General features: G+C 43.2%; 1 protein-coding gene across 1 annotated transcript in view; it reads left to right on the forward strand.

Moving 5' to 3' along the window:
- CDH4 (cadherin 4) overlaps window positions 1-19,546 on the forward strand; it is a 417,132-nt gene that overhangs the window by 231,637 nt on the left and 165,949 nt on the right. The window contains exon 3 of the mRNA XM_059480662.1: window positions 16,837-17,060. Coding sequence (XP_059336645.1) covers window positions 16,837-17,060 — 224 coding nt within the window. The remainder of the gene's footprint in view (window positions 1-16,836; window positions 17,061-19,546) is intronic.

The following is a 19,546-nucleotide window of genomic DNA, read 5'->3' on the forward strand; positions in this document are numbered from 1 at the left end:
CATTCCCACACGCTCCTTCCAGTGGCACGGAGCGTGGCACATACAAATGTGCCCAGCTTTGTGCCACACCGCTCACTCCATCATCCTTTACTCTGAGAGCTCTTCAGGATTTCATATTTATCAAATTATTTCTGAATGATTAACACAAGATCTTTACATTTTCTCCTAATTACATGTCTGTCATTAATCTTCACTATTTCTTTAGCCCCGAGCGTTTCGGAGAAGGTGGAGAGTGACAGGATTCAGCAATTAGGGATCGGCTGTAAGCATGATTAAGGCTGTCCAAAACCAGAGGAGAAGAAAAAAAAATCCAAGACTGCAGCAACAGTAATGTGTAGTGTTAGCTGAAATTAATGATCAAACATTGCATCTTAGCATCTTAATATTGTCTCAAGCAAAATGGCTTTACATTTGGAAGTAACACACATTCTCAATCTAATCAGTGGTTTTTCCCCTGGACAAGCTTTTACTGTTCATTACTAGAAGAAACAGAGTTTTGTTGCTTCAATAATTTTTTTTCCAGGGCAGAAGCACAGCAAAGTAGTCACATGTATTAGGAGGCCTTAAGCTTTTCAATTTTTTTTTAAAATTCGTTGCTTTAAAGAAAGCTCTTAAGGAGTAATTCATCTCTAGAGCAAACCTTTCAGTTCAAACCAGCTAAATTAAAAGGTGGCGTGAGCAGGCAGGATTTGACCTTGTGTACCCACACCCTGCCTTGCTGCTAAGACAGAAGAGAATGTTTTAGTAATCTAGCTAGAACTAAGCCGAATAAATGACTCAATACTGCGTACCTTCAGTAGCTTGGAGCAAGCAGGGTGTAACAAGAGGGTTACCTCTTTGTCCTTTGCTTACCTTAGAGTGTTCTTTGTGGACTTGATCAAGCTTTAGCCCTCATTTGCCAGATGAACAGTGCCAGAAAATGGCCTAAATTCCAGACTAATGGAGATAAGCCCTGCTGAGGAGGCTGCAGTGCAGCTGCCTGTGAGCCCTCTGGATGCTCATGGTTTGGAGTGGCCCTGCACCAGCCAGGGCTGGGCTGGCGCTGCTCTGATCTCTGGTAGAGTCTGAAAAGATGAAGTGATGCTTTGCTTGCCAAGTGATGTGAGTCCATAACAGGTATTATTTAGGACCTTCATTGTTCAGTCTCTCCTTTAAACATTGACTTGAAATCCAGGCCATGGACAATGCCCAATGGAAGCAAGATTTTCAAAGCAAGCATTGGGATGAGAGGCTGGAGAGGGCACAAGCACGTTCTGGTGCTGGGTTGTTGGTGAATAAAATTCATTAATCCTTCAGTTGATTTCCTGCCTTGTCTGAGGTGCTTGGCACTGCTCATGTTGAATCTCCCTTTCAAATCAAAACAGGAGTGTGTTTTTCCTGTGCCCAGAAATAGAGAGGTGACTTTTGGAAAGGAACTAAACCATTTCTGAAGGAATGGCTGTCAGTGCTGACTTTCAGGTGTGAATTAGTTTTTGTGGAAATACTGTCTGGAGAGCCAGTCTGCCTGGTGCATGTCGGTCTGGATTTGGAAAACACCCCCACAGGGTGAGCAGAGGCTGTTAATTATTGGTGGGCGCTGGAAACTGGATGATGGGTATGTACACCACTGCTCAGTCACTGTGACTTAAATGTAAATGAAATTTAATGTGAAATTATGTATGATTGACAAGATTAACTGTGGTCTTAAACCAGCTAATATACTGATAGGAGTGTTGGCTTTTCATTTTTTGGGTTTCCATGGCTGGCTTTTCCAGAAACAAGAGCCCCAGATGCCTCTGGCCTGTACACCAGCTTTCCAGTAAAGACAAATGAACAGTAAATCACAGGAGAAAGGAGGAGGTGTTTTAGACACAAAGTCTGTTCCAGAGGATAAGCTTCCTTCCCTAAAAGCTCATGAAGTTTGCCTGATAATGGGCAGCTCATGAAGAAAAACCCATTTGGATCCTGCTAACAGGGGCTTGGTGCAAATCATCAATCACTGCCAAAAATCAGCAGTGCCACACGAGGATGAGGTGTGGGGATGAGCAGCAGAGCCATCCCTCACTGCTTCCTCCTGCACCAGCTGAGCAGAGCTGAGCAGGACATTGGCCCTCTGCTCCTTAAGCATCCAGAAATAGGGAAGGAATATAAAATCCCCCTCCAGAGGGGCATTGTGGGCACAGATACCCAGTGGCTGCCTCAGCACAGTGTTTTAAACAAGGCAGGCTGTAGTTTTCACTGTGAAGATGCTGCTTGGGTGGATCTTGCCCAGGTGCCTGCATTGCTCCCCTGTACTTTTCCCTTTCACAGCTGCTCTTCCTTTGGTGCTGGAGGACAGGAGAGGTTTTTGAGCTGCAGGTGGGTGCCAGGCAGGTGTCCTGGCACAGAGGGACCCTGTGCCCATCCCAGCCTGCATCCCTGGGCATTGCTGAAGGCACTGCCAACACCTCATCCTCACCACATGGGATCAATGTCCACGTGTTCTGGGAGGTGAATCCACAGGGAGAGTCCTGCAGAGAGGACAAAGGACTTCCCTGTGGCAGGCAGGTTCAACAAAAAGATTTGCTGGTTCTTGTTTGGTCTTTTATAGACACTCAGGAAAATGTTAAAGTGACAGCTGCAGGTCAGGATTGGTGTGGCTGGTTGGGATTCACTGGAGCTCAGTGTCTGTCCCCTCTTCCATGTGATGACCTGTTGGGAGATGGGTTGAGAGTGGCTGGTAAAGTTTTGATGGCGTTTTATATTTTATGGAGTAGAAATGTTGTTGTATTGGAGCTGCAGAGAATTCCTTGTGAGTAGTTTCTCTTTTCTTTGCTGGCTTTTCTTGTTGCTTTTCTATTTGCCCAGCGGTCTGGGTGAGCTATTCATGGCTTTTGCTTTAAAGGTCAGAAATACCATTAAAACTGAACGAATTATGGACTGAATAATACTGTTTTGTTTCTTGCTTCAACTTTTTGCAAGTTTTCTGTTGAAAAAAAAGGTAGTAGATGGTTAATTTTAGCAGACATTTGGGGGGTTGGAAGCTTTGGTTTTGATTAATTCAGGTATAGCACCAGTTCATTGACCTGAAACTGCTGCTTGATGTACCATTTATTGCCACTGCACACATGGAACAAGAGGGAAATTTAGGACAATTTTGTATTTCCAGGACAGTTTCAGGAAACCTGTGCCAGTGTCCATCATATAATCTGTTAGGAGGTCAGTTCACTGGTAATATTGTAAACATTAAAGGCAAAAAAGAAGAAAAATCTCCCTTGTAGGCTGAGTCAATAATATGAGCCATCCCTATAAATGAGTATTTTAATTGGTTTATTGGAGTTTATTCATGCAAGTAAATTTTGTAGAATATCCTGCTTTTTATGTAAAGGGAATCTTTTTTTGTTCTTTGGATGGCTGCTTGTCATTTTTTTCTTCCTTATCACATTGTAGAAAAGTAAGGTGATTACTGAACAACTTGAATTAATTGGAAAAAACTGAGATAAACAAGTGCCCATTCTCCCTCTTCTTTGCATATTAGCTTAATTTGCGACCTGATCCATGATGAATAATTAAACAGTAAAAATTAAAACTTGTGGTCATAGCGCTGCAGCACAAATGAGTGCATACTTGTTCTGTGCCAAGACTTATTTTAGTATTTAGAATAAACCTGAGGGTGTAATTTCATCACATTCCTAACAGAGTGTTTACACTGAGCTAGACATCACTGACAGTGGTAGCTGACAGTCCTCACCGAGGCCTGCTCTGGAAAAAACTGCAAATGTGAGAGTGCAGAGGGTTGAAGTGTTGGAAAAGGACACAGGAGCCAGGGCTGTGTCCTCGTGGGGCTGGTGCCATTCACATCTGCACAGGGATTTTCAACATCACCTCATTCTAATCCTGAGCAGAGACACCTCCCAGCTTGCTCAAAAAACCCCATCCAGCCCAGCCCTGATATCTGTAGCTCATAAAAGAAGAGGAGGTTGAGGTTTGGTAGGATTTCCTTTGATACCATTCATCACATTTGTCTAACCTTTCAAAGATAGCAACCAGTCGATGTTTCTTTCTCAACCCATCAATCAGTAAATAAAAAATGAAATTACAGCCCTCATGACTGACTTTTATCTCTTCAGATGGCCTGACTTTTTTGTTTTCAGCTGCAGGCTCTCACATTTGAGCTGGTGTGAAAGGGGGAGCAGACGATGATGGGCAGCTCTGAGATCACTCCCATGGAATTTGGGATTTTTTAATCATGTTTCCCCTAGCAGTCGCCTCAGAATGATAAGTAGTGGATGTCAGTGAGGATTTGGAAGAAGAGGAGGTATCCGTTTACATGCAAAACTTTTTAATTCAAAACCAGATACGGAGCCCAGATATTTCTTGCGTTCCTGTTGCTCTGCCTGGAGGGTTGGTTGGTCTGCAGATGGTTCAGCACACGAGTCGTGCTCTGTGCTGACACTGGGGGAGGGAAAATGCAGCTATTGGGCCTTTTTGCCTTCCAGTTTCAGCAGTTCAGACATCTGGGGCAATTTCTCATCACATTCCCAAACCTTCTGTGCCATGAGCAGGATTCTGCCTGAATGGGGCTGAGCTGCCCAGTGGGTGTGTTGGGCTGGCAGAGATGGGATCTGCTGGTCCTCCAGGAGGGTCTGTGCAAGACCACTAAACGTTTTCAAAAGCCTCAGTCATTCAATAGAAACATTAGGACATTTCCAGAAATAGTTTCCAGCGTTTTTTGTAAGTTGGGGAGAAAAGTTGTTTGGGTTTGTTGCATCCTTTTTTTTAGTTTTTACAGAATTAATTTTGATGCTTGATGTGGAGGCAGAAAAAGTTGAAGTCTGCAAGTGGTGTTTATTTTTTTTATTTTTTTTTTTTTTAATTTATTTATTTATTTATTGCACTCTGTGTTATGGTGGTAGTTGTTCAACCGCAGAAATGAAAAAGTCGTTCCTGAATCAGCTTATTTCCAGAAAGATCAAGAATATTATGAGAAGGAAAAAAAAAACCCCAAAACCACCGAAAATTTAGCCCAAAAATGTCTGAGTAAGATGGCTTTGAACAGTTGCATTCCTGACTGTTACCCAGGGGAGGAGCAGTGTTTTATTCTTCAGGTGCAGTGTGGATCTGTCCCACGTGCTGAGGAAGTGCCACCCCATGCAGGTGCTTTAAAATGAGGACACCTGGCCCTGGAACAGGCCCCACACCCCCAAAGAGCCCCTGGGGGTAGTGAGAGGGGTGCAGCAATGAGGCATTTTTACCTGTCACCACACTGGTTTGCATTAACAGCAGCAGTCAGTTTTATACTCTTATTTTCTTTAGGAGTTTATTGTTATAAAAAGAAACTTTTTAATCTTACACTGTTGATGAAGTCAGGTGCAGGCTTGCCTGCTAATCAGTGGTTTCAGTGGTGCTTTTACATCATCTAAAAATTCATTACAGGGATTACTTTAATAAAGGCCATGTGCATATTTTAAGTAAGTTTTTGTACTATTTTTAGAAAGAGCTTTCAGTTTGTAGTTAATAGTGTAGAAAATGTCTAGGTGGATAAAACAAATACAAGTATAATAGTTACAAGATCTACTCATAATTAAAACCCAAGGGGAGTGAAGACAGGCAATAAATCAGTGTTTGCATGAACCAGATGTTGTCTATTTTGGGCAGTGCTGGAACTCCACGTGGCTCTCAGAGGTGAGGCTGAGACTTTGTGGACAGCAAAATGTGCTTTTCCAGCAGAAGCTGTTAGCCTTTGTGTCTTGTGCCAGAACTGAGACACTTCTGTCACTTGCTGCTCTCCAGCCTAAAGATGAGTTCAGTTCAGCTGTCTGCATCTGAATAGTTTATGGAGCTTGGGTGTTTTAGAAGGTTTAAAATGGAGAAAGAAAGAGTTTCTAAGAGGGAATCCACGCAGGTAGCAGGATGCTGCTGAAGAATCACATCCTGCAGCAAAGCAGCATGTGTGTTGTAAGCATTTTGCAAAACCAAATATGTTTTAAAAGCAAAATGGAAAAAAAATTCTGATACATCCAGGCTGATGCTATCTGCTCTCAGGAGCAATTTGATCATAACCCTCTTTATATCCCTCTCTTCCGCTGCTGAAGTTCCCTGCCTTAAAATGAATTTGTTCTGAGGCAACTCACTGGGGGAATCTAAACTGGTCTTTGCTGTCGGTGACACGTGTTTAATGACATTCTACTGCTTGCCTTACCCAGCTCATCTGAGGCATCTTACTGCTAATTGTTGTATTATTATTACTGTTATTATTGTTATTTTTGTTGTTATTTGCTGTCTCTGCAGCCCTGTGGGGAGAAGGACGGTGGCACTGCTGGGGCTGGGCTCGTGCTGGGTGCATGGGACACTCATCCCTCACACATCAGCTCCCAAATCACCTTTCCCTCTCCAAATCTGGGGAATGCAAGGCCAGGTGGGCTCAGCCCGGCTGCCCATAGGTGGCAAAATGCAGATTTCATTGCGGCAAGACAATATTTTCCTTTTGGATTCTGGGTTTTGTGTGCTTTTGGAAAGCATTTGGCAGCCACAGCAAGTATGTTTACAAAAAGAGCAGAACTGGTAAAGTTCAGGTTCGTGTTTGGATTCAGCCCCAGCAAACTGAAGCTGAAGCTGTGCCAGACGTTTGAAGCTGCCAGACGACAGTTCATCTCAAACAGAAAGCTGAAGAGGGGGAAAGAAATTTGTCAAATGTATTCCATGTGGAATTTCAGGCAATTTAATTTGATTCACTACACTCTGAAATGTCTTGGACTTCCCTATTGTTTCTTTACTTTAACACTAAATTTGATACCTTCTGGGATCTTCAGTGCTTTGTGCTGCATTTGTCACGTTCTCTAATTTACTGGCTTCAGTCTCTCTCGGTTTTAATTGAAGGGACTAAGCCCTGCAAAAGTGCTCCATGAAATTTAAGGTTGCTAGTTTAATCTTGAAGTTGTTCTTCAGATGACGAGACAACTTGTCTTTTGGACAGCATTGTAAGTAAGAAGGGCCAGAGAGGATGAATATAAAAAAGAGGAAAGTTTCAGTAAATCTCATCCCTGTGACTCTGTTGGTGGCAGCAGCAGCAGCCAAACTCTGTGGCTGTGGGGATGCTGTGGTCAGGACATGTTCCAGGGTGGCTGCAGAGACCAGGAGGTTCTGCTTGGGTCAGTGATGACCACCACCAGACTGCCTGGATCTGTGTTTTATTGTGCTTTTCTGCTTTTCCAGTTAATTTCCTGCTCTGTGCATGAGTTTCCTGTGGAGTCAGTGTACACTGATCCAGCTCCAGGGCAGGATCCTCTGGCTCTCTGCAGCCTGGCAGCTCTGACAATGTCAGTGTTTGTTACCCCCACAAGGGCAGTTTGGGCATCAGGGCCACTTGTTCTCCCCCTGCTCCAGTGCCAGACACAGAACCCAGAGCCTCCATCTGTAAATAAAACTCACTGAATTTGTCCAAATGTCGAAGCACTTGAGCCCACCAGGAACCAAACAGTGTTTTATTCTACATAATAGTAATTTTTCTTGAAACCTGCAGACTTGTGTAGGTTATAGCTGAAGGTAAAGGACTGCTGCTGCTTTTTGTGCAGGCAGAAGAGCAGAGGTGCACAGCAGCTACAAGTTAAATATAGCTACCCTGCCCTGACTCTTTCTGGTAACAAAGTCTTCCATTTCTAATATTCTAGCCTGAAACATCTATTAATTTACTGCATCGGGATGTGACTCCCTGGATCAGCGTGTGCTCACACTCGAGCCAGGCTGGGGAAGATGAGAACACTCAGCCCCAAAGTTGTCAGTGTTTACACACAAGTCAAGTCCATAAGGAGTTCGGTGTCTTTGCTGGTGTGTCTGATTTTTTTTCCCTCTGACATGTGCAGCCTCTGTTTCTAGGTGCTGAGAGTTTGTTTGTTTGAAGAGTGTGAGGAGAGAGGAGCCTGAGGCTGTCTGACACAGCTGCAGTTGGAGCATCTCTTTCAACTTCCTTTCCTAGGCTGCAAATGGCCTCTGTTCCCTTTGGTTTTTTCCTCACTAAAAATCTTCCTGCAGCTCCCAGTGTCTTCCTAATACACTTCTGGCAAGTTGAAAAGAGATCTGTGACAGGGAGGAAACCCCCCAGGGGCAGCAGGTTGCTGTCAGTGGGGCTGGCAGGGGTGGCGGTGCAGGAGCTGTGTGTCCATCCTGCTTCCCACCAGTGCTCCCAGTGCTGGGGTGTTCCTGCACCAGCAGGGCTGGGCTCTCTGCTCACATGGGGATTGTCTCCAGCACAGTCCCAGCCTCCCAATAGCTCCTTCCAGGGATGCTCCTGCCCACAGGAGTGATGGGCAAGCAGCTGTTACAGCCTGGAGATTGCCCTACCACTACACAGACTCCACCCTTTGCAATTATCACACCAGGCTTCCATAAAACTTGCAGTTCTTCCTCAAGAAATGCATGGTGGTGTTTAAAGTCTTTTCCCACACAGGTAGTTTGACAAACATGAGAGTGTTGTGGAGATCATTAGTGCTAAGAGAAAAACCTCCAAATAAAGCGCCCTGGGATTTATGTGCTCTGTGCTGGTAATAATAATTAGAACATATCCTGCTGCAGGTAACTCCCACAACTTGCACTTTGCTCTGAAGCTGGGAAACTCATTGATTAATCCATGGGGTCAATCAGTCCATCTTGTTTGGAGAGTTAATCTCTGGTGTGCACCAGGACCAAGAGTGAATCAGGTTTATTTACTGCTGCTTAATCAGAGAACCCAAACTCTCCTGTAGAGTGGTGAGAGGTTTGTTTCTACTTAGCCTTTAATTGCAAAATGATCTCATTAGTGCCATAGTGAATCTCAGTACCATCCTACAGACGTGTGGAATTTAAAGAGCAAAGAACAAATATGGTTGCCTGCAAAAACTCAGCATCTGCCACAAAGTTTGGTGCAGTTGGTGTTGACAGGATCACCCAAACCAGGCTTCTCTTTATTCGCCTTTTAATCTGGAGCTGGACCATCAGCTGCACATCCCAGTGGTTTTCAGTCTACATTGCTGCTAAAAACAGGGCAGGACTGTCATGCTGAACCTGCTGGGAAAGGTTTTTATCCAAAAATAAAGATGCAGAGAACAACGTGGAAAGCAGCAGCAGAGTCACTGTGGTGCTTACCAAAGAAAAGGGCAATCCTCCAAGTTATCCCAGCAGAGAACTTCAGACCTTGTAAGTGTCCTTGCCTCTGTCATCAGGCCCTGGTTTGTGTATTAATTAACCATTCCTGAGATGCCCCAGCAAGGGAGAGAGAGTGGATCTAAAATGGGCAGTGAAATCCCAAATAAAGCAATCCTTGCCAAAGCAGGTGCTGGAAACCCAGAGGTGAGGCTGCATACTCACAGTAAAGCCCTGAGCATGAAAATGTGGAAAGCAGTGAAAAATGCTCTTTAACATGAGCACCAATAGATGCAGGTTCATGTTCCTGTGCCGAAGAAAATGCTTGAATGTGAGTCCACATCCTGGAAAACCAATTCAAACTTGCTGGCTTTGAAATCTGGGTAGTGTCTCTGTGCCTTTTTGGCAGGAATCTGCAGGATAAAATGTAGAAAATAGGGGTGAAAAGACTCCCCTTAATGCTAAATACCAGAAAGAATAGAAGGGAATATTCCCTTTACTAATACTTGTTTCTAATCAGATAAAAATAAGTGACAGTGTAGGAAGAATCCCTCTACTAAGTGCCAGAACATGTCGATTTATCAAATTTTTCTACCATTGCTCTTTTTTTGAGCTCAGCTCGGAGCTGACAGTGTATGTTTTACAGTGCAGCAAGGTAGATTGATTGATCCTAAATAGAAAAGCCTTTGGGGTCTCGAGCTGATGTTTTAGCTTCAGAAAAAAAAACTGAGTAAAGCATGTTAATGTAGAGAAAGGAGCCTGGCTTAATTGGACCAACTCCTGGCTTGCTGAAAATTAATGGCTGGCTGGCTGTTGCCAGAGTGATTCATCTTTTCTATCATGTTCTCTAGTCCTTCTCTCCAGGGGTCTGTACTCCCCTCCAATTCCAAACCAGAAGTGAAATATACTTCTTCATTTTTTTCTTCCTTAAAAACATGTATTTTAGTTGAATTGGCTTCCAGTAAATGAAAAATAGCACAGGTGGGAATATGAAGGAGGCACTCAGTGTCTGGGATTTAGATTTTTGTTTTGTTTGAATGGGATTTACATTTTTTTTAATGTACCCTTAACTCCTCATTGCTACTGGCTGGCTGCACACATGACAGAGTGACTTTTTAAAGGATCCTGATTTGTCTGTTGAATTGTATTGTTCCTTTTCTTTTTCTCTAGCCATGGAAACAGGAATTCTCTGTAAGCAAGAGCTGATAAAAGTGAATATAAAGCTGGGAGAGGTGTTGAAAGCATTTAGGTGGCTCTGGAAATGAAAAGATGACTTTTCCATGTAGCTCCATCAAGCCCACAGAAGTATTTTTTATATTTTTTTTTTTTTAAATGACTTGTGCACGAAAAAGCCTTGCCATTTCCCCCATAAAACCTACAGTCCTGGCTTTGTGGAAGCAAAACAGCTGCAGGTGACAGTGAGGCAGTCAGGAATTCAGTGGTGTGTGCCTAAAACCCACATCTGATCGTGGAGGGGGTTGAGCTTTGCAACTTAAAGAGGGAAAATTCAAAATGTGCTTTTAAGCATAAAATGCTTCTGAGTCCCTTTTGAAATCTGTCTGAGCTTCTGCTGGAGGCAGATTGCTGCTGCTTTGCTGACTCCAAGGTGTCACCAGGTGAGTGGCACATGGAGCCATTTCCAACCAGCATGTAATAATATAGGTTGGGATTGTCATGAATGTTGTATTATTGCATAGTCTGAATAGGAGGATTCCCTGTAACTGAAGATTACAAGAAGATAAATAAAGAAAGATTTTGTTTAACATAATTACATATGGTAAATTGTTATGGTAATTTACTATTATTCCAGTAAGGCAAATATTAGCAGTCATAGCTCAGAGATCATAAATAATGCAGTGGAAAATTGGATGTAATGTTTCACATTGACCTGAGATTTGAGAAATGGGCAGAACTGCAGCAGATTTCTGTGCTATTAATTGCAAGAAAATAACATTAAGAACATGCTAAATCATGCTAAATGTTTTCAGCAGATGATAGACTGTGGGATAGTTCATTAATTCTCCAAACTCATTCATTATATTTGTTTTTTACTCCAAGAACATTTAATGAATAATCAATGCTTTGTGAAGCTGAGGGTGTGAGAATGCACATTTTTATATACATTCATATACCAACCAAGATCCATCCATTTATTTCCTACAGATTTTTTGCATCAAAGCATATTTTTAAACTGTATACTCTTAAACTCAATCACTGGGGATGTGTTTATTAGTCTTTGAAGCAGCTGTTTGAATTGCTGTTTTTACCTTTTACCAGAAGAGTTTGGTTCTCCCACGGTGCTATAAATATTAAATAAAGACACTAAGAGTTTATTAGTGTGATATCCTTTATGGGGACATGGTGGAAAATGTAACCTATAAAATTAGTAATGAGCAGATAAAAATTACACATTGTCTCCATCAGGTTTTACAGCCATCATTTTTTCCTATTTATGTGTTGTTTTTCTTGTGGAGAAGGAGAAGGGCTCTGAGCATTTAATGAACTGCAGGAAGCAAATCTGGCTGTGTATTGTATGATAGTGTGGGATTTACTGTAAGCAGGGGTGGGATAGACACAGGAGTCCAGGCTTAGATGTGGCACTGTGTGTAAGTGTGATGGCTCAAGTCAGTTTTAATTTCCACACAACACTGAAACACCATCTCTGATTTGTTCCAGAGTGGTTAAAATGCCTGTGGTACCTGGGTACATCCATCCTTTTAATACAGAGAAACAAAATAGGACAAGATAAGACAAGAGGGAACAGCCTCAAGTTGCACCAGGGGAGGGTTAGCTTAGAGATGAGAAAAAATTTCTTCATTGAAAGGGTTGTCAAGCAGTAGAACAGGAGCCCAGGGAAGTGATGGAAGCACCATCCATGGCAGTGCTCAAATGGCATGTAGATGTGGCACCTGGGGACGTGGTTTAGGGCTGGACTCTGTCATCTTAGAGGTCTCTTACAACCTTTGTGACTCTGTAATTCTGTAATATTAAATCTGTAATATTAAAATCCTGCCTCCATTTCAGCATTTTCCTTTTGTAGACAAGATATTTCAGTCACAGAATAATTCCACTGTGTATTTACACATGCTCATGGGACTCCATTTCACACAACAATTGCAATAATTTGTGTGACATCCCTTAAGTTTTTCACCCTGCACTAATCTGGAAATGCCCTGTAGTTTGCAGGGAGAAGGATCTGCTCTGTTTGCTTTTTGAAAGTCCATATTTCTAATTTCTCTGTCTTTTTCACTTGTATCTGGTGATGGAGGCAGTTTCCTGGCAGTTTGAATTCCAGGACTCACATCCCAGCTTTGCTCCAGCGTGGCCATGGGGATTTCACTGAGCTGCACTTGGTTCCCACTGCTGTAAAACAGTTTTCTCACAGACTCACAGAGGGATTGCACCAACGTAAAGAAAGATGCCTCCAAAATGTGGCCGTGTAAAATTTTATGCTGCATACTTACTTTGCCCAATAAATGCAGCTTCCCAACAAGGCACAGCACGCTCTGCTTCACATTAGCACTTAATGGAGAAATCACTTTGTGAGGCTGTAATGTGCCCATGCATTTTTGTGGTTAACTGAATGGTTTGGTGCCTGTTCTTAGGCAACAGGAGCCTCTCCAGACAGGACCTGTTTGGGATTTTGTAATTTCTGGCATGGTGACACGCAGGGAATGCTGGCCAGGACTGACCCCCCTGCAGAAGCCAGAGGAGATGGATGAGTGCGGACATTTGGGAGCATCAGGCCAGAAGTGCCGGGGCAGGAATTCAAGTGATTTGCTCGTGATCACACAGGAGAGACATTTCCGTGCACGGTGAGGACTCTGCAGGTTACCCAGACATCTGAAAATCCCAAAGGCTGCTGTTAAGCCATCCTCACCTTAATGATGTTCACAGAAGGGGCGAGGGGGGGATTTGGCAGCTCAGATTTATCGCAGTGCACCGGGTGCAGGGGAGCTGGTCAAGAGACACGACTTGAAAAGCAGATGGATCCTGCTGGAAGTAGTGCTGTGTGTTTGCTGCTTTAAAGTTCATCAGGCAAGAAACAACTTTTGCAGAGATAATCCTCAAAACCACGGTGAAAAACAGAGTCCTGAAGGGACCCATATCCTGAACTGTGGGATGATGTCCTGCCAGGGGGTTTATCCTAATAAACGAGTATTATCCCTCCTGCTCTGCCAGCCCTGTGCTGCTTGCCAGAGGGGGCACTTTTAATGGACTAAAAAAAGTCAAAGGAAAATCCAGAAGGATAAGGCTAAAAGCGAATTCTTTGGTTTATACCATTTATAGTCCTATTAAATTCAGTATTTCTCTCAGACATTTGGGGGGCAAGAAGTTCAGTGTATTCGTACATCTTTCAAGATCCTGACTTGATCATTTGACTCTGGCCAGCCAGCTTAACAAGCTAAATAATAAAAGGGAACAATGCAAAACTTGTTGAATTTTTTTTTTCACCCTGTGTCTTTTTTGAAGTAAAATACCATTTTTTTTCCTCAGATGCCCAGCAGTTTGCTGCAGCCTCCTGCAGCTTCTCTGCCCATCCCTCAGTACCTGTTTCGGCTTATCAAATTGTTGTACTTCCTCCTTTCATAGAGAAGCAATTAAAAATGATGAGGGTAAAGGGTTAAACCTAAAAGCTTGCTAATGAGGGTGCCTTCTTGGTTTTCCTTTCATCAGGTATTAGATGTTGTTTTCAGCATAAGCTTTCGATAAGCTTCACTGAACATTTTTCCAGTGTATTTTTTAAAAAGTTGTGGGTTTTTTTTTTACCATCCTGTAAAAATGATAGATGTGTGACTCTGCTGTTTATCCAAAATCCTAATTACTGATGCTGCAGCTTTTGAATGTTAGATTTCTGCAGTGTTCTTTAGTCTTCAGACTGGTCAAAGAAAGATTGATTTGTGTCCACAGAGAGTTTTAAGACTGGCAAACACAGCCAACGGTTGTTTATTTATTTTTTCCATTATTTGAAAGTCAAAAGTTGCATCAACTGCGAATTATGTACACGTAGAGATTTCTAAGGGAGAAAAAGGAGGAAAAAAAGCAAAAGTTGTCTGCCATTGAATGAAATTTTAATTTCTATCTCCACAAGAGCAAAGAGTAGGGGTAACAGGTAGAATTTGAAATTATGAATGAGATTTCCTTTCCTTGAGCTATGCTATTTATTATAGAACAATTGCTTGGTGGGGTTTTTTTCCCTAAGCCTGTACACATATATTTGGGAAAAGTATTTTATGGATAAATATATATAAATGAGGTTTATAGATTTTGTGGATCTTTGAGGAGCTGGCTGTGCTAATCCCATGCTGAGCGTTCACCTGCCTGTGCTACCCGAGAGGAGCAATGTGGGGCAGAGAAGGTGCTTGTTTTTTTAAAAAAAGGAAAAATAATCAGACGATTTCTCTCAGGGTTTTCTCCGTCTCTAGTCAAGTTTGTTTTAAACTAATGGAAGTAATTAGCAAGTCACAGAGGGACTTTGTCTACGAGGTAGCCATTTTTAGATAATGGAGCATAAAAGTCGACACAGTGACATATGACACCAGAGCAGCATCTTGGAGCCACGAGCTGGGTCTTAAGCAGATGTTTAAGTACTTTGAATACTGAAATCACTACATACACATATAGAAAGGTTGGTTGCTTTTTTTTTCCTCTCAGACTACTGTAGGGCTTTTTTTTTAATCTCAGTAAAATCAAAGTAAGCTCTGAAATGTTTTTTAATGTGCAGCCATTATCACTCCTTTCTGTCTTCTTTAAACGTCTTTCAGTGAGTGATAGGTGGGTACTTGGGGAGCAGGGATGGAACCCGAGTTTTACAGTGACCATTACACAGCAGAGGGGTGCAGCAGTACAGCAGCTGATGTGCCAGGTTCCTGACACTGACCATGGTGTTGAGCTGAAAATAAATAACATTTAGAAGTGAGGATGCGCTTGACACGTTCACACATGTTTATTGTAGCTGTGAATGCAGGGGAGATTTGCAGAAATTCCGGAGAGATGAGGGTGATCTCCCAGCAGGGTGGTCCCAGAGGTCCAGGGAATCTCCCCTCGCAGCTCTCTGAGATTGTCCCAGTTCTTGTAGGTGCCAGCAAACCCTGTGTGTGCTTTCCCTCATCCAGGGCTTTCAGGTAATTTGTATGTACTAGAGAACTTTATCCATCTCGTTTTTTATAAATCAATGTGTGACATTCGCTGTTTGTGCCCAGCAGTTGCGGCAGCATTTGGTAACACTTCCCACCACACACATGAAAATGTACCAGTGTGGTCTAAATAAAAACACAGCACAGAAAGCCTTTGTAGATGTACAGTTAGGACACAATCACAGCACCCCAGTTATTGAGGGGTGAAGGAGGGGAAGGATTTTCCCCTCCTCTGCCCCAGTCTGCTCCTCATTTCTCCCTACTTTGATGTGCCTGGGGGCTTTGACAGCCAGATGTGTTGAGCCATTTCTTTCACTTGTGCCATGGTTGAGGTTGTATTTTTTTTTTTTTTCAATTTAAATCCAAATTAGTGCTTGATTCAGCTCAGAGCAGCACTGCAGAGCTGTGGTTGGTACAGGGGGAAGAGGGCAGCTGGGATAAAAGTGTCCCAGAAGCTCCTCTCCCTGGAGTGCCCTGCATCCCTGCATCCCCTCACCACAGCCAGCCTGAGTGGATCCATCTGACCCAGCCCCTCTCCTGCAGGAATTTAGTGTTTGCTGAAGCCCAGCAGAGCTGGCCCAGCAGGTTCTCCTCCTCTCCAGGCAGGCTGGAGCATCTCAGCATGAGAACCTGCCTGGCAATCCGAGCCGGAGCGCTGTGCATCCCCTCTCAGTCACTTGAGATGTTTGTACGGGTACAATCTGTTTTCCTTCACCACATGTGTGTTCCGCCCCGCGGATTACTGAAATGGCAGAAAGTGTTTGGTTTCCTGTGTTATTAGCTGCAGGTTCCATTTCTATCCGATTTGTCAATTCTGTCACATAATAGGGTTGAGGTTTTTTTTTCCTGGTCTAATGTATGTGACATGTTTCATAATGCCAATAAAAATAGTTTTCAAACTAGACTGTGAAAGACTTTGACCAAAAAAAAAGGCGAAAATAGAAATATCAGCGACTGGGGAGCTTTGATCTGACAAAGTAGGCTTTCAAATGACACGTTATGGTTTATGAAGCACAGTTTTACAGTTCCTTTTTGCAGTAGCTGTAACATGTGAGGGGTTGGCCAAGGTGGGAATGCAGCTCAGGATGGGGGGTCCAGTTCCAGCAGCAGATGCGTGCTCCAGAATGGTTTCAACTTTTATTTCTGTGTTAAATTTTTTTGTTGTTTTTATATTTCTGATAATGGAATTGTTATGGGCTTTTGAATTTCAGTTAAGAATGTGCAAATAGCCTATCTGGTAAGTAGGTTATTGAAGGGTTAGGGAAATGGAGAACATTTCCTGAAAAAAAATACCCACAGCGTGGGTAATAGACTCCAGTTGAATTTAAAAGATAATGGCGACAAGGGAGAAATCCACTTGTACAAATGGGGAACAGCTGTGTTTGAGATCTAATGAAACTGTATCAAATACTTTAAAAATGGCTTACAACTTCTTCCCTGGGGAACAGAGATAAAGCACAAGAGCACTCCTGAAAGGTCGAAGAAACAGTTAAATCATTTCCTTGATGGTTATTAGAGATATAGAAGACATCAGTGAAAATTAAATGTCTGAAACTTGTATTTGATTGCTTTCCTTATCACGCCAATCTCACACATTTCTCCCCTCTCTTCCTCTCTGTTCTAGTAAAATTTAATAACTGTGCTGGCAACAAGGGCGTGCGATACGAAACCAACAGCCTGGACTTCAAGGTGAGGGCAGACGGGACCCTGTTTGCTGCCCACCACCTGCAGGTGCCCTCCAAGCAGCTGATCCTGGTGGTGACCGCCTGGGACCCCCAGAGCCTGGGCAGATGGGAGGCCATGGTCAGGTTCCTGGTGGCAGACAAGTCCCAGCACAACGGGCACAAGGTAAGAGGTTTTTTTTCAGAGCTCTTTTTCCTGCTTTGTTCTTCCTTTGCCCCAAAGTGTTTTGTGTCGACTGGTCTGTTCTTCATAAGGAAGTGTTCAGGTAGGAGATACCATGAGCAATATCAATTCCTACCATAAGGAAGTGTCCAGGTAGGAGATTCTGTGACCGTGTTCACAGAGGTCTTAGGATGAGGGAAGAGATGAGGATCTGACTCCATGTTTCAGAAGGCTTCATTTATTATTTTATCATATATATTATATTAAAACTATACTAAAAGAATAGAAGAAAGGATTTCAACAGAAGGCTAGCTAAGAATAGAAAAAGAAAGAATGATAAGCAAAGGTTTGTGTCTCGGAGAGAAAGTCCAAGCCAGCTGACTGTGATTGGCCATTAATTACAAACAACCAACATGGGCCAAGCACAGATGCACCTGTTGCATTCCACAGCAGCAGATAATCAATGTTTGCATTTTGTTCCTGAGGCCTCACAGCTTCTCAGGAGGAAAAATCCTAAGGAAAGGATTTTTCATCTAAGATGTCTGTGATAAGATACCATGAGCAATATCAATTCCTATCGTAAGGAAGTGTCCAGGTAGGAGATACCATGAGCAGCATCAAATTCCTTGCAAATGATCCTTGAACCTCTCTGACAGAAATTACTTAAGGTCTCCAGTGAGGGAATTGTTCTCTAAGTTCATGATTCTATATTTTTAAGTGACCACTTGTCTCTGTCACACACCATAGGTCATGTACATCATGTTTGCACCTCATGGCTGATAATCTCTCTTGACTCCAAGTCAAACCAGGAGATGAAGGGTGAAGAGTCAAAACCAACCATCTTCCTGATGGTTTTAAGCTCAGATTTCTTTTGTGACAGCACAATCGCGCACTGGCAGCTCTGCCCTGCTCTGCGTCTCCCCGGTTCTCAGAATCGCTCTTGCGAGCAATCTGCACGGCCCTGCAGCTTGCAGAGGGGAGATTTGGGCTTGTTCCTTGCCTTGCAAGGGCAGGGAGCGTTGCAGCTGCCTGATAAGGGCCCCGTGCTGACACACGGGGCGGGCAGCGAGGCTGCGGTGCCAGCCGTGCCCTGTGCTCAGTGCCAGCAGCTCCCCTCGCCCACCCCGGCTGGGAGAGCCAGAGCCAGCCTTGCAGGCAGCAGGGCACAGATGGCTTCTTGCTGCTTTAGCTCCATACGGGCGGCTGTCCCTGCCCTGCAGGCTGGGAGCAGTGTGCCTTCAGTGAAAATGTGCTGGTGGGCTGCGCAGAGCCGCTGCAGCTGGGGGCTGCTCCAGGAAAACACAGTTCTGCTCTGCCCCTAGAGTAGCTGCCACTTTCTCACCTCTTCCGTATCATTTTTGGCAGCAGCAGTTCACCATCTCATTTTCAGTGCTAGTCTGGGCTGAAGATCTTTCACTACACGGTGTAAATGCAGTTATCTTCAGTTATCAGTTATCTCTGGTGCTGGGCTGGTTGGGTGGTGACCTTTGGGCGGGATTTGGCAGGGAATTGTTTCAGGAGCCTGGTTTATTGCTGGATCTTGAGGATCTGCAGGGTAAGGATGAAGGTGTGTGTCCTGGGAGCAGCCATGGCTCCTGCAGGGGCAGGTGGGGTCTCTTGACCATCCATGGCTGTAATTTGGATTAATTAACCATTAATCAGTAATGGTCCAAACAGCAAGACTGGCTTCTGCTGCCATGCTGTCTGTAGTGCTTGGACAGAGTGCAGGGCAGAGTGAGAAAACAAAGAGAGACTTCCTATGTCAAGTTGTTAAAATTCCACCATGTAACTCTGTGATCTTTGGGAGAGTTTTTGTCATATTTGAGACAAAAAGGAGAAACTTGGACAGACTTAAATCTCTCACTTGCCCACTGGGCTGACCCCTAAGCTTTTGCAGGGCTTAGAGTCATATGAATGAACTTCTGCTACTGTTCAGTAGGGCTTGAGCTTGTGGAAGATGTAATTAAACCCTGTTTGTTATTGTCAACTCAATTTGCCATTTCTAACCAGAGAAATACTGCTTCCTTCTAAAAGTAATTAAATATTGGAGGAACAAAGTAAGATGTCTTACATACTGCTTTAAATTTCCCCTCAGTGTAGCAGAAAAAAAACCTGAATAAGCACACATTTCTGTTTTAGTAGAATATTTGGTTGGAAATTCATCTAATGTTAATGTAATCTGAACTCTGGTTGAAAACAGAGAGCTAAGCTTCTTAAAATTCATATCCCTCCTTTCTAAAAGCCTTATTAGTGTGTAGTTTGAGGCTGGAAAAATACAGAAAACAAGACTAATGACAAGGTCATAAGCAGTTTTATTGTGGGTCCCTATAGCAGACATCTGACTTGTGTTTTATTTAAATGCCTGTGGTTTTTGCAAGCAAAATGATCCTTTGTTTACTAAAGAAATAAATATGATTATGAGATTATTTTAAAAAATAATAGTGTTTGTGCAGAAAAAAAGAATCCCAAACCTTACAATATCCAGTTCA

The sequence above is a fragment of the Ammospiza nelsoni genome, chromosome 12 (genome assembly GCF_027579445.1).
Source record: "Ammospiza nelsoni isolate bAmmNel1 chromosome 12, bAmmNel1.pri, whole genome shotgun sequence".
In the NCBI taxonomy this organism is placed as follows: domain Eukaryota; kingdom Metazoa; phylum Chordata; class Aves; order Passeriformes; family Passerellidae; genus Ammospiza; species Ammospiza nelsoni.